The 12,664-nt window shown below is 40.8% G+C and overlaps 1 protein-coding gene across 2 annotated transcripts; it reads right to left on the bottom strand.

Moving 5' to 3' along the window:
* Positions 1-430: 430 nt before the first annotated feature.
* LOC133000343 (myosin heavy chain, fast skeletal muscle-like) lies at positions 431-11,472 on the bottom strand. Of its 2 annotated transcripts, none has more exons than XM_061070255.1 (39): positions 11,272-11,472; positions 10,865-11,008; positions 9,992-10,148; positions 9,871-9,898; positions 9,667-9,775; positions 9,490-9,582; positions 9,327-9,390; positions 9,132-9,230; positions 8,939-9,042; positions 8,462-8,600; positions 8,211-8,329; positions 7,839-7,988; positions 7,509-7,679; positions 7,112-7,418; positions 6,922-6,992; positions 6,730-6,817; positions 6,527-6,644; positions 6,320-6,443; positions 6,096-6,232; positions 5,731-5,986; positions 5,406-5,648; positions 5,138-5,314; positions 4,913-5,058; positions 4,543-4,633; positions 4,023-4,412; positions 3,809-3,935; positions 3,582-3,700; positions 3,263-3,459; positions 2,994-3,177; positions 2,745-2,910; positions 2,327-2,451; positions 1,935-2,243; positions 1,647-1,850; positions 1,438-1,563; positions 1,174-1,344; positions 979-1,083; positions 770-865; positions 554-685; positions 431-451 (listed from the first exon to the last, which is right to left on the bottom strand). In XM_061070255.1, exons 1-39 carry the CDS (start codon positions 11,470-11,472, stop codon positions 431-433), a joined length of 5,808 nt encoding a protein of 1,935 aa, XP_060926238.1. The 2 variants fall into 2 exon arrangements, with proteins under 2 accessions (XP_060926238.1, XP_060926239.1); XM_061070256.1 differs by having other exon boundaries at positions 6,922-6,989.
* Between the last annotated feature and the right edge of the window lie 1,192 nt (positions 11,473-12,664).

The raw sequence follows: 12,664 nt of genomic DNA, 5'->3' as shown, positions 1-12,664 counted from the left end.
CCAGTACAGCACCTTAGTTCTAATATTGAAATAAAACTATTGTGGCCCCACATATACTTTCTCTGCCTGGTGTCAATATAGACATTTATTCAAAATTGTTCTTTCAAAATCCTCTTACGTTTATTTAAAATGAAAAATGAAAATATCTTTCGTTTGTAGCAGATATTGTCTGAATAACGTGTCCATGACTTATTTGTGTGTCCTTGGTTACACACTGACTCATAGTGTAATTACCTGAAAACTTAATATTTTAACAGTAAATCAGTCATTTAAAAATGATAAGAAGGACAAAAAAGATGAAACAACACTCCATCTATCTTTTATTGCTTTTTTTATATCACAGCCAGCATGCTTAACACGCTAAAGTGAACGAGTAACAAGAATCTCATATTTTATGACTTCTTGTTACTGTGTGACATTGACTTCCTCCTCACTCCTCTGCATCCTTGGACTGTAATGAGAGGGGGGGAAAGGAATATAAAACATTTGGCCAGATAATCAAAATTTGCTGAAATGAGCACTTATGCAAAAGTAATTAATGTCAGATTTATACCTTGACGATTTCCCGACTCTTGGCCCTCAGCTTGTTGACCTGAGACTCTGCGATGTCGGCTCGCTCCTGAGCCTCCTCCATCTCGTGCTGAACCTTCCTGTATCTGGACAGGTGGGTGTTGGCCTGCTCCTCCTGTTGTATAAGGCACAGTGAAGTCAAAATATGCAGACTGACATTTGCATGACACGTGTCATTATGAGGATTAAGTGTACTCACAGACTCCTCAGCCTGTCGCTTGTAGGATTTCACTTTAAGCTGCAGCTTGTCCACCAGATCCTGAAGTCTGATGACGTTCTTCTTGTCCTCCTCTGTCTGTTGCAAATCAGCAATGACAACAATGAGTAAACTGTTTTAATTCCTGCAGACTATTATAATATATGGTATTTGTAGTAGTTTCATTATTAGTGTATAAAACTGTAGTTGACCTGATAACTGAGCTCCTTTACTCTTCTCTCATATTTCCGCACTCCCTTGATAGCATCAGCCCCACGCCTCTGTTCAGCATCTACTTCAGCCTCCAGTTCACGAACCTTGAATGAAGAACAATTCAATGATTTAAAAGTTAAAATGTCATCCACTTGCACAGTAAATATGAATTGGTATGTCTCTATGCCACTTACTCTAGCCTCCAGTTTCTGGAGCTGCTTCTTGCCGCCCTTCATGGCCAGATTCTCAGCTTCATCCAGGCGGTGTTGCAGATCCTTCACTGTCATCTCCATGTTCTTTTTCATCCTCTCCAAATGAGAGCTGGTGTCCTGCTCCTTCTTCAGTTCCTCTGCCATCATGGCTGCCTGAAATTTTGAGGAATTTCAGATCGTTTAAACTGTCAGAGAACTTCAATGTGAGAAATGGTCACTGTATAAACCCATGTTAGGATGACTCACATCAGTGATGGCCTTCTTGGCCTTTTCTTCAGCATTTCTTGCTTCCTGAACAGAATCCTCCACTTCACTCTGGATCTGAATGAGGTCAGCCTCCAACTTCTTCTTGGTGTTGATGAGGCTGGTGTTCTGATGGAATAACATTTTTCATTATAGATATATCGTAATTTTTAGGTTGCTAGCGGTCTCATTGTGCTTGAACCTTTATTTACCTGAGAGTGCAGCAGTCCCACACGCTCGCTGGCATCAATTAGCTCCTGTTCAGCCACTTTCCGGCCTCTCTCCGTCTGCTCCAGTGCAGCTCTTAGCTCCTCAATCTCAGCCACCATCAGGTTGTTCCTGCGCTCCACCATGGCCACCTGCTCCTTCATTTCCTCCTGACCTCTGATCGCTTCATCAAGGTGCAGTAGTGCATCCTAAATAAATCATAAAAACACATTTACAATGCAGTTGTAATAAAGTGAGCTTTACTTACAGTTTTCTTTGACCCTCCACCCTACCTTAAGCTGCCCCTGCACGTTTCTCAGCTGTTTCTGGGCTTCAGCTGCCTGGCGGTTGGCATGGCTCAGCTGAACCTCCATCTCATTCAGGTCTCCCTCCATCTTCTTCTTGATTCTCAGGGCATCGTTCCTGCTCCTGATCTCAGCGTCCAGCGTGCTCTGCATGGTGTCCATCACTCTCTGGCTGTTCCTCTTGATCTGCTCGATCTCCTCGTCCTTCTCAGCAAGTTTCCTGTCAATTTCACTCTTGACTTGGGTGAGCTCCAGCTGAATGCGGAGAAGCTTGGACTCCTCATGCTCCAGGGTGGCCTTGGACACAAAACAAATTTATGTTGAACAGGTCCAGCAATATTAAAGTTGATTTTAAGAAGAGGTGTTTTGTCCGACAGTACCTCCGCCTCTTCAAGTGATGTTTGGAGTTCAGACTTCTCTATTTCTGCAGTCTTCTTGGCTTTATCCAATTCATGAATGGTTTTTCCAGTCTCACCAAGTTGCTCAGTTAAATCAGAGATCTCCTCTGTAAGAAACATAGTGTATATGTTGAGTAAGTAAGTGTGATATTAATGATATAATACATATATCTATTTAAATAAGCAGTACTCTGCACTTGTTCACTTACAAAAACTGTAACATACTGCTGTACAGATGATGTTAATATAAAGTCACAGACCATACACAATAAGCCTGTTGACCCACTGGGGGGCACACTCTTCATAACCTTTCCTTTTATACAAAGCATTTGAATTGGCTTTCCTAAAGTTCAATACCCTTAGTGTAAAAAGGAAAGTGCGTTCTTAAAACGTTTCATACGTTGCAGGTTCTTGTTCTCCCTCTTCAGAGTCTCCAGGTGATCCAAAGTTTCTTCATATGAATTTTTCAGCTTGAACATTTCTGTGCTCAAAGAACGAGCCTCCTTCAGAGATCCCTCCAGCTCCGCCTGGCTCTCCTCATACTTCTGCTTCCACTCTGCAAGAACCTGAACACATGAAGAAGAACAATGTTTTTTCGGCAATACTGATTCAGTGTCCTTCATTATAAAGCACTAAGAAGAAACCTAACCTTGTCAAAGTTCCTCTGCTTCTTGTCGAGGTTAGCAGCCAGAGCGTTGGCTCTCTCCACATCGATCATCAGGTCCTCCACTTCAGCGTGCAGTCTCTGTTTTGTCTTTTCCAGAGAGGCACATTTAGCATTCACAGCCTCGATGCATTCCTCTGCATCCTGAAGACGCTGGGCGAGCTTTTTCCTGTTAGAATAGATCGTAAATGAGTTTATGAAAACTTGTGGTGGATACATGTGGAAACAAATGTGACATCAGGACCGTCCATTACTTGGCCTCCTCCAGCTCCTCAGTGCGCTGAATGGCATCAGTCTCGTATTTGCTTCTCCACTGAGCCACCTCGCTGTTTGCCTTGGACATCCCTCGCTGCAGCTCCGCCTTGGCCTCCTGCTCCTCTTCATACTGCTCTCTGAGCAAGTCGCAGTCATGACGGGATGATTGCACAGCATGAGCCAGGGCGTTCTTGGCCTTACAACGAAACAAAACGATTGTTATTAAGTAGATTTTTTGTCTGTCTCGTCTCAAACAAAGAACTTTTTTTGTCATGCCACACTGCAAATCTCCGGAGTCTGTTTTTAATGTGCACATACTTTAACTTCCTCTTCAACGTGTCTCTTGAGCTCTTCAATCTGCTGGGTGTAAGCTTGCTTGCTACGTGTAAGCTGAGTGACCAAGGATTCTTTCTCCTCCAGTTGGCGACTGAATTCACCTAAGATGCAACAGCAAATTAAAAAGTAATTCCAATGCAAATTTTGCCATTGAATGAGAAATAAGACTAATTGGCAATAGAAAACTATACTAATTATTTTTTTCCTACCATTCTCTGTTTGCATTCTTGCCCTTTGAAGACTAATATCGTTCAATTGTCGCACATGTTCATCATTTCGGGTCTTCAGCTCACTCAATTGATCCTCAAGAGTACGACACATCTTCTCCAGATTGCCCTTAAATAAACAAACAAACGTGTTGATGAAGTAAAACAATATCATCTAATTGTGAGAGAGCTGAGGTTTTCAAGGTTTTAACTTTACCTTTGCTTTGGCAACAGCCTCCATGTTGCTGCTGAGGTCGTCGATCTCCATCTTGAATTCACTTTTCTCTTTCTCCAGCTTCTGTTTGACTCTCTGCAGGTTATCGATCTGCTCTCCCAGCTCCGCCGAGCTGTCAGCCTGCTTCTTGCGCAGAGCAGCAGCCGTGGCCTCGTGCTGTAGGGTGGACTCTTCAAGATCACGACGCAGCTTCAGGAACTCGGCCTCGCGCTTCTTGTTCATCTCGATCTGAACGGACGTCGCTCCTCCGGCCTCTTCCAGCCTCTCGCTGATCTCTTCAAGTTCCCTGGAGAGATCAGACCTCTGCTTCTCCACCTTGGCCCGAGCAGCTCTCTCAGCCTCGATCTCCTCCTCCAGCTCCTCAATACGAGCCTGAAATTTTCCAAAACACAGATGAACACAACCACATTCTTATATCCTTTCTACAAGTCGAGCACATCTGGGCCATCCGACGTCATTGGGGTGCGGTCAGTATTAGATGCTATTGAAAAACTGCGCCAACCTGAAGTTCTTTAATCTTCTTCTGAAGCTGAACAGAAAGTGATTGTTCATCCTCAATCTTGCTCAAAAGCTGGCTTGTTTCAAAGTCCTTCCTGTGAAGGTGAACATTTCATAAACATTGGTAAAGAATTGTTAAACAAATTGTAAAACATGGAAATGAGATTTCTACTGATTCTGATCATAATTTTTTAATCGTAAAAACATTGATATAATCAGTTTTGATTATGAAGTAGTATTCTTTAAATTTGTTGAAGAGCATGAGTTTGTGCTCATTGACGAAAGGAGAATTTTACTATTGCTTCAGTACCTCCAGACAAACCAAGTTGGGTCAAACACGACTTCACTGCTTACATAAATGCTATTTCACTCACTTCTTTATTTTCTCATCAGCCTGCTGCTTGTCATTCTCCAGGTCCATGACAGTTTCCTGGGCCAGCTTGAGATCTCCCTCAAGCTTTCTTTTGGCTCGTTCAAGGTCCATACGAAGCTTCTTTTCTTGCTCCAGAGAACCTTCGAGCTGTTTTAACCGAGAAGGGGTGTTAATTCTTATTTCTTTTTCACAAAGACTGAAATCCCAGTTTGTTATTATTACTCACATCGTCCGTTTGCTGCTCCAGCTTCACTTTAGCCTTCGTCAGAGTGTTGACTTTGTCTTCCTCTGCCTGCAGATCATCCAGGGTCTGCTGATGAGCCTCTTGGAGGGCTTTCTTCTCTTTTGACAACTTTACAATGATCTCATCTTGAGAAGTCATTTCCTCCACCAGGTTTTTAACCTAAAGGGTTTTAATAAATTGTTAATATTTGATCAAAGTACACAGCATCTAAAATGTACATTGTTTGATAAACTGAAGTTATGACCATCACCTTGTTCTCAGTGGCATGTTTCTCCTTTTCCACCTTAGCCAGCGTGAGCTCCAAGTCGTCAATGTCTTTCTTCAGCTCGGAGCATTCGTCCTCCAGCTTCCTCTTCTTTGCAGTCAACTCACCATTCATTTCCTCCTCATCCTCCAGTCTCTCAGACGTCTCTTTGACTTTGGCCTCAAGCTGGATCTTGGTTTTAATGAGCACCTCACACCTTTCCTCAGAATCTGCGAGGGTTTCACCTTCCTAAAAGTAAAATCAAGCAAGTAGGTGATTGTTGAGGATATTAATTAGAAACCGACACAAAGAGCATGGTCATCAAACTTACAGACTGCACTTGAAGCAAGAGATCATTCTTCTCCTGCATCAGAGAAACCATCTTCTCTTCCAGCTCCTTCTTCTTGGCCAGAGCCTTCGCTAGGTCCTCTTTGGTCTTTTCAAAGTTCACTTTCATGTTGGCCATCTCTTTCTCACTCTCTGCACTCTTCAGCAGAGGCTTGATCTTGAAGTACACCTTCATCCATGGCCAGGTTTTGACATTCATGAATGAGCGGATGTTGTACTGAATAGCATAAATTGCCTCCCTGGGGATGATCAAAGGGGTGTCAAAAAAATAAAAAGATTAATTTAATACCCAGCAAACAAATGCGTGACTTAAAAATTACGTGTTAAAAGCAAAAATGTCAACAGCACCTGCGTTCTATCATCTTGACAAACTCTGTCCTCATGAGGAAACCTCTGCAGAGACCCTGAGTCATTGTGACCAGAATAGCAAGTTTTTCATCTCTCATTTCCTCCAGAGTTCCCAGAAGACCAGCTTTGAAGAATACCTGTAATATAGTATTACTTTACATGATGTTCTTCTACAGAATAAGGTTTGCTGTAAATAAAAACACCCTTAACGATGAATGGATTACCTTTGTGTGTCCAAACTTGTACTGAGTTTGATCGACATCAATAGAGCCCAAGAGTTTCTCTGAAGCCTTCTTGTTATCAATGAACTGTCCCTCAGGGATGACTTTGGCATTCAATACTTTGTATCTGATTTGAGGGAAATTGATCTGTAATTAATCATTTCTTAAGAAACAATCATTTAAAAACAGTTTGTCATCATAAGTAGTCACCTCTGCTTGAAGTCACCATATTGGATTCTGCTGGGGAAACCTTTCCTGCAGATCCTGATTCCTTCCAGCACACCGTTACACCTGAGCTGGTGGATGACCAGGAAGTTCTCCATAAGACCTTAAAGACATGTGAAATCCGGTTCGGTGTCACATGTGACAGTAGTCTTTATAAATGCATAAATGAATCCTGATAGTGGAATTACCTGGAGTCTTTGATTCATTTGGAATCAAACAACGTACAAAATGAGGATGAGTGCTCCTCAGGTTAGTCATCAGCTTCCCCAAATTCTCCTGAAATACAGAAGAAGAAGAACCTTTTTAGTAGCAATTAGGAATAAAATGGTTCAAATATTGCTGTACACTTGTGTCTTTAGGGTGTTAATTGTGGTTCTTACCCTGAACAAAGCAGATACTGTCTGAAAAGACCCACCCTTCTTCTTCGCGCCTTTTTTACTACCTTCAGCTGCTACATGAAAATAGAATTTCGGTAATATACATCAACAAGTATTTTGTCTTGGACTGTCTTAAGCTGTAGACCAATGGACACCTCCAGATTTGTTTTTATAGACATGGTCAACTCCTTACCATCTGCTGCAGCATGTGATGCGTAGAGTAGAGCCAGCAGTTTGACTGAAGACTTCTGGTAGAGCTGAACCACTGAGTCGTTCAGGGGGTCTTTGTTCTTCTCCAACCAACCAGTGACATTGTAATCAACATTGCCAGCATAGTGCCCCAGAGAGAAGTGGGCCTCAACTTTGCCTTTGGCAGGTTTTGGTTTTTCAAAGGATTTGTTTTTACCAAGATGCTGGTCGTACAGTTTGTTCTTGAAGGTCATGTCTGACGCCTTGGGGAACATGCACTCCTCTTCAAGGATGGAGAAGATGCCCATTGGCTGTAATGAAGAAATTATTATTTAAATCAAAAAACTGTCTGAGTCATCAGACAGTTTTCTATATTTGTGAACATAAAGCAAGTTTCTCACCTTCTCAATAAGCTCAATGCAGGCGGCCAGATCCATACCAAAGTCAATGAACTCCCATTCAATTCCCTCTTTCTTGTACTCTTCTTGCTCCAGGACAAACATGTGGTGGTTGAAAAACTGTTGCAGTTTTTCATTGGTGAAGTTGATGCACAGCTGCTCCAAGCTGTTGTACTAAACAGGTGAAAATGCCAAATAAAAGTTAAACAAAATGAATATCAAAATATGAATTCTTTTAGATTTGGTCCATTGTGACTTTAATATGAAAATGTTGATCAAACTGATTTAAATGAAGCTTCGTAAGATTTTGTCCCATCAGCCAAACAGACTTACATCAAAGATTTCAAAGCCAGCAATATCCAGGACACCGATGAAAGAGCTTCTTGACTGCCTGGTGTCCAGCATCTCATTGATTCTGACGACCATCCACAAGAACATTTTCTCATAGATAGACTTGCAGAGAGCACTGACGGAATTGTTGACCTGATTTTACAAAAGAATTGTAAAACATTAAGAATTATACTGTTAAAATGAACAAAACATACTTCTGTATCTATGGGATAAAGCAAGGGATATCGCTTAAAGATCTTTAATAAGAGGCTTTGTCAACATTAATTAAGAAGACTACAAATATCATTTGAAAAACATATTTGTGGTGTCTAAGTTAATTTCATCTCCTCTTTCCTCCTTTTTATCTCGACCTACCTGATTGACAGTTTGACCTTTGGTCACAAACTCGTTCCCAACCTTCACTCTGGGGTAGCAAAGAGCTTTGAGCAAATCAGCCGAGTTCAGGCCCATGAGGTAGGCGATTTTATCTGCCTCTAAAAAACAGATCACCAAGCCATGGTTAAAATCCATAATACTGAGGTGACGTCATCAATGTACCTATTTATTAATTCACTAATCAAAACCTGTGCTACAACATAGAAGCTTATGGTGTGTGGGTTTCTTACCCTCATTGCCGTCTGGCTCAGCCTGCTCTTCACGCTGCTTCTGTTTAAATTTCATGTTTCCGTGATGCATCACAGCTCCAGTCAGCTTGAATATACCGTTTTTCTCATCTAAAGTGAAACCCAGGATGTCGATGGCAGTCTGTGATAATAAGAGAAGGTTTGAAACAAAAGCTTCTGTTGTTCTTTAGAATAAACTCTCATTGCTGCCCCCTGCAATGCTTTGTCAAAACTAAAATCCAGGTACATGTAATCCACTTATAACACAAATCACATCTGGAGTTCCAAGGTGAACACACTTACAGTTTTTCAAAATAAAGACATATGGGGAAAAACCCACCAAGCTTATCAAAAGTAGGATTCATTGCTGTAATGAATTGGTAACTTTGTGTTAGTATTAAAAACAGGAATCATTTAAGTGATCATTAATCTGATTTGTTATAGGAGTAAATTAAAAAATCATAATAAAGTCATCCTTACATCAGTGGCAATGAATTCTTCAATGTCATCGATACTCTTGACTGTGATTTCACCTTGACTGATCATATGATAGTCATATGGATTTTTGGTGATCAGCAGAGCCTCTGCAGAAAAATAAAAGATCAATACAAAATAAATCAGAACACAAACAATATCACTGTAGGAAGACAAAGAATAAAAATTGATTTCACACCTATGACCTCAGGTTTGTGACCCGTCATGAGCTGGTAGAAGATGTGGTAGCTCCTCTCAGCAGACAGCTGGAACGTCACTCGAGACTTCTCCAGCAGATCTATGTGGGTTTAAGTTATTAACAATTAAGGAACATCACCCCTGAAGAAGTTGACAACACAATGAAAATATGTTGCGCGTTATATTTTCATCTTACATGTTTCAATATCAGCTGAAGCCAGCTTTCCAGTTGAGCCAAAATGAATTCTGATGAACTTTCCCTGTGCAGAAACAGGTTAACATTAAAATCTAAATTCTGTCATGTTGAATGATCATTGTCACAAAACAGCAAACAATAAGTTAAATTAGAAAAAACTTACGAAACGAGAGGAATTGTCGTTCCTCACAGTCTTGGCGTTGCCATAAGCTTCCAACAGAGGGTTTGCGGCAATGATTTGATCTTCCAGTGACCCCTAAACATAAAATTAATTGGTTGACTTTTTACAAATTTTTTCATGATTTTAGATTTCATATAAATATTGTTTGACCTCTCCTACCTTCATTTTTCCAGAAGTATGTTCTTTTTTTCCTCCAGCCACTGCAATTGTCGCAAAGTACTGGATGACACGTTTCGTGTTGACGGTCTTTCCTGCACCGGATTCTCCGCTGGGTGTGAGGATGTGTTAAAAGTATTATAAATATAAATTTATTATCAGTAGAAAACACTTCTTATAAATTATGTTACTACTGTTCACACTTACGTAATCAGAATTGACTGGTTTTCTCTGTCTGTAAAATATCCAAACAATATACAAGTTTACTCCTCCACTGTAAGTACAGCAGCTTTTATGGAGACATAGTAATTTAAAAATTAATAAATACCTTGAAGCATGAACTGATAGGCGTTATCAGAGATGGAGAAGATGTGGGGTGGAGCCTCAATCCTCTTCTTTCCTCTGTATGCTTCTACGACCACTGAGTCATACACTGGGAGCCACTTGTAGGGATTCACAGTGACGCAGAACAGCCCGGAGTAGGTCTGTGGAGACGGAGGGTATTCTTACTGACACATGTCTTCCCATCGTCATTGAATATATTTCTTTATAAGTTGATGAGTCAGGAGAAAATCCACCCTAAAACTTACCTATGACCTCATCACAAAAAGATGTTTAAAGCATCACTATGTAACTCTTATTGAGTAACAGCGCCCTCTGCAGCCACATTGGTGATTATATCTGTGGGGCTCTGTGTTCCGAGCGATTACGAGGTTTTCATGTGGAGAGAAAGCTCTGACTGCATTGAACTGAAAACAAAACTCAACGGTGGCTCTTCCTCATTATCTCAGATTTTCTGAACGTTTCTTTGCTGAACATTGGTTTTTAATTACATATTTTTCACTGATCTACGGTTCATCATAAGTCTTGAATCTACTGGGTCCGACAACTGAAGCTGCTACAGTCAGCCAGTCATGCCTACCCACTCACCAAAGTTAAACAGAGCAATAACATTCAGGGTGAGGAGTGGGAATGAAAGCTGCATCATTCTGCCTGTTCTAAGTCAGTGAACCATCCAACTAAATTCAAAGCTGATATTTGGAGGTTTGAGACACGTCCAGTGGACAGATGAGCTCTTCAGACAAAAGCTGTGACAGCAACTGTGTTTTAATCCTAATTTCTAAGTTTATCAAAAGGTTGGTGAACCTTCTGCATGCATGGATATGATATGAAAGTAATCTCTCCTCTCCATAGAACTCACGTAGATCATCCACGCTGCGTAACGCTCTTTGAGGTTATACAGCACAGAAGGCTCACTGAGGTGGGTCATCATGGCCATGTCCTCGATCTTATCATACTTGGGAGGGTTCATGGGGAAGACTTCAGTGTCTTTAACAGTGATAGTCTGCCAAAGAGACAGAAGAGGCACAGCAATAAAATGAGTTACCAACAAGCGTTCATTTTGTCGTGTCTAATTAATCATCAGATTTTTAAACTCTTCGCTTCTAATCACAAATTCTAAATTAAAATGTTTGGAAATTCATCTGGACATTTTATTTTTAATTAATTTTTATCTTTTACTTGTCAAAACATTTTTTCACCCTATCAATATAGTGCAGACCCTACAACATGTAAAGCAAAGCAAAACTAAAGTGTTTTCATTCTCACCTTCCCGCAGTGAGTCTCCACTGTGACCTTGCCGGCCTCCTTCTTGATGAGTTTACCCTTGAGGTACATCTCAGCCGGCTCAGTCACAAAGTACGCTGATTTAGCATCAAACGGCGTGTTCTGAGCTTCAAGCCGCTCTCTCTCTGGCTTCCGCAGGTAAATGATTGCGGGGCCAAAACACTGCATTTCCGAGTCGCCCATGCTGACGGTTTACTGCAGGTGATGAAACAAGACAATAGTCATCTATTTTTAATTCTAGGGAAGTAGATAGAAAGATGCACGACTGATGCCGCCTGCAGTGTCTAATAATACTGTCGTTACCAAAGGTCTAAAACTGGTATAACTGGTATAAAGCGGTACTGTAGCTACTAGGCTTGGCAAAGTACAAAAAACATTGATGTCGATAGGGTACTATGAGTTTAGTACATGTACACTGTTAATAAAGTAAACTATTAAGTTATTAGTGTCCTGGACAGTAGCTCAGGTAAACTGTGTGTTTACCTTGAAGCACACCAGGTAAGCAGGGGGTTTCAGGCAGACTTCAGTGCAGACTGAAAAGAAAAAAAAGAATAATGATTACAAAGGTTATTACTCACGAGAGTTACATGTTTATGTAATAGTTAAACCATATATTTGATAATAAACATGTATTGTATTGTATGTGCTGACACACTATGTGAGACTTACCTTTGGGTTCCTGTCTCCAGGGGAGGTTTGTGGCTCTGTTTATATAGAGTGATAGGAGCCTATCACATGTGATGACCACATCACATGCTGTATTCTGTCATGTTTCTTGGCATTGTGCTGGTGCAGTAGTTTCTTACATCTAGGTGTCACATAACACAGTTTATCGGGTGTTTCCATGCCAGGTCGTTGAGTGACGTCAGAATTGTTGGGAATTAGGGGTTTTGGAAATATTGTATAATATTCCAGTATTCCTGGACAATTAGGATGCTGTGATGTCTATAGCATCGGTTGCCTGATGTGAGGATGAGAGCATCTTTTTGTCACAATAAATATTTTTTATTATTATGAATTAAAGACAAACTGATGAGAGGGTGGTTCTGCTTGTGAATACCATATATTTAAATAAGGGACTTGTGTGCGGTCGGTTCAGTTCTTGCAGAAGCTTAAGTCAGTAATTGCCTACAGTCCAAAGGTGTGACTAATGCAGAATTTTAACGATGCCCTTGCACAACAGTGACCCTGTGCAATGCCTTGGAGAAGCTTCAAAAAGTCACTGATATAGTGTTTCACAGTCCTTACAAGTCAGAAATTATAAAAAAAAAAAAATGAAATGAGTGCCAGTGACCTCTGAAGAGAAAGGAGGGACTGCAAAGGGATTATTTCTCACAACAGTGCCAACAGCTGTTCTTATTATTGGTCTGAAGGC

The sequence above is a fragment of the Limanda limanda genome, chromosome 4 (genome assembly GCF_963576545.1).
Source record: "Limanda limanda chromosome 4, fLimLim1.1, whole genome shotgun sequence".
Classification (NCBI taxonomy): domain Eukaryota; kingdom Metazoa; phylum Chordata; class Actinopteri; order Pleuronectiformes; family Pleuronectidae; genus Limanda; species Limanda limanda.
This window is presented reverse-complemented; position numbering and strand designations above follow the sequence as displayed.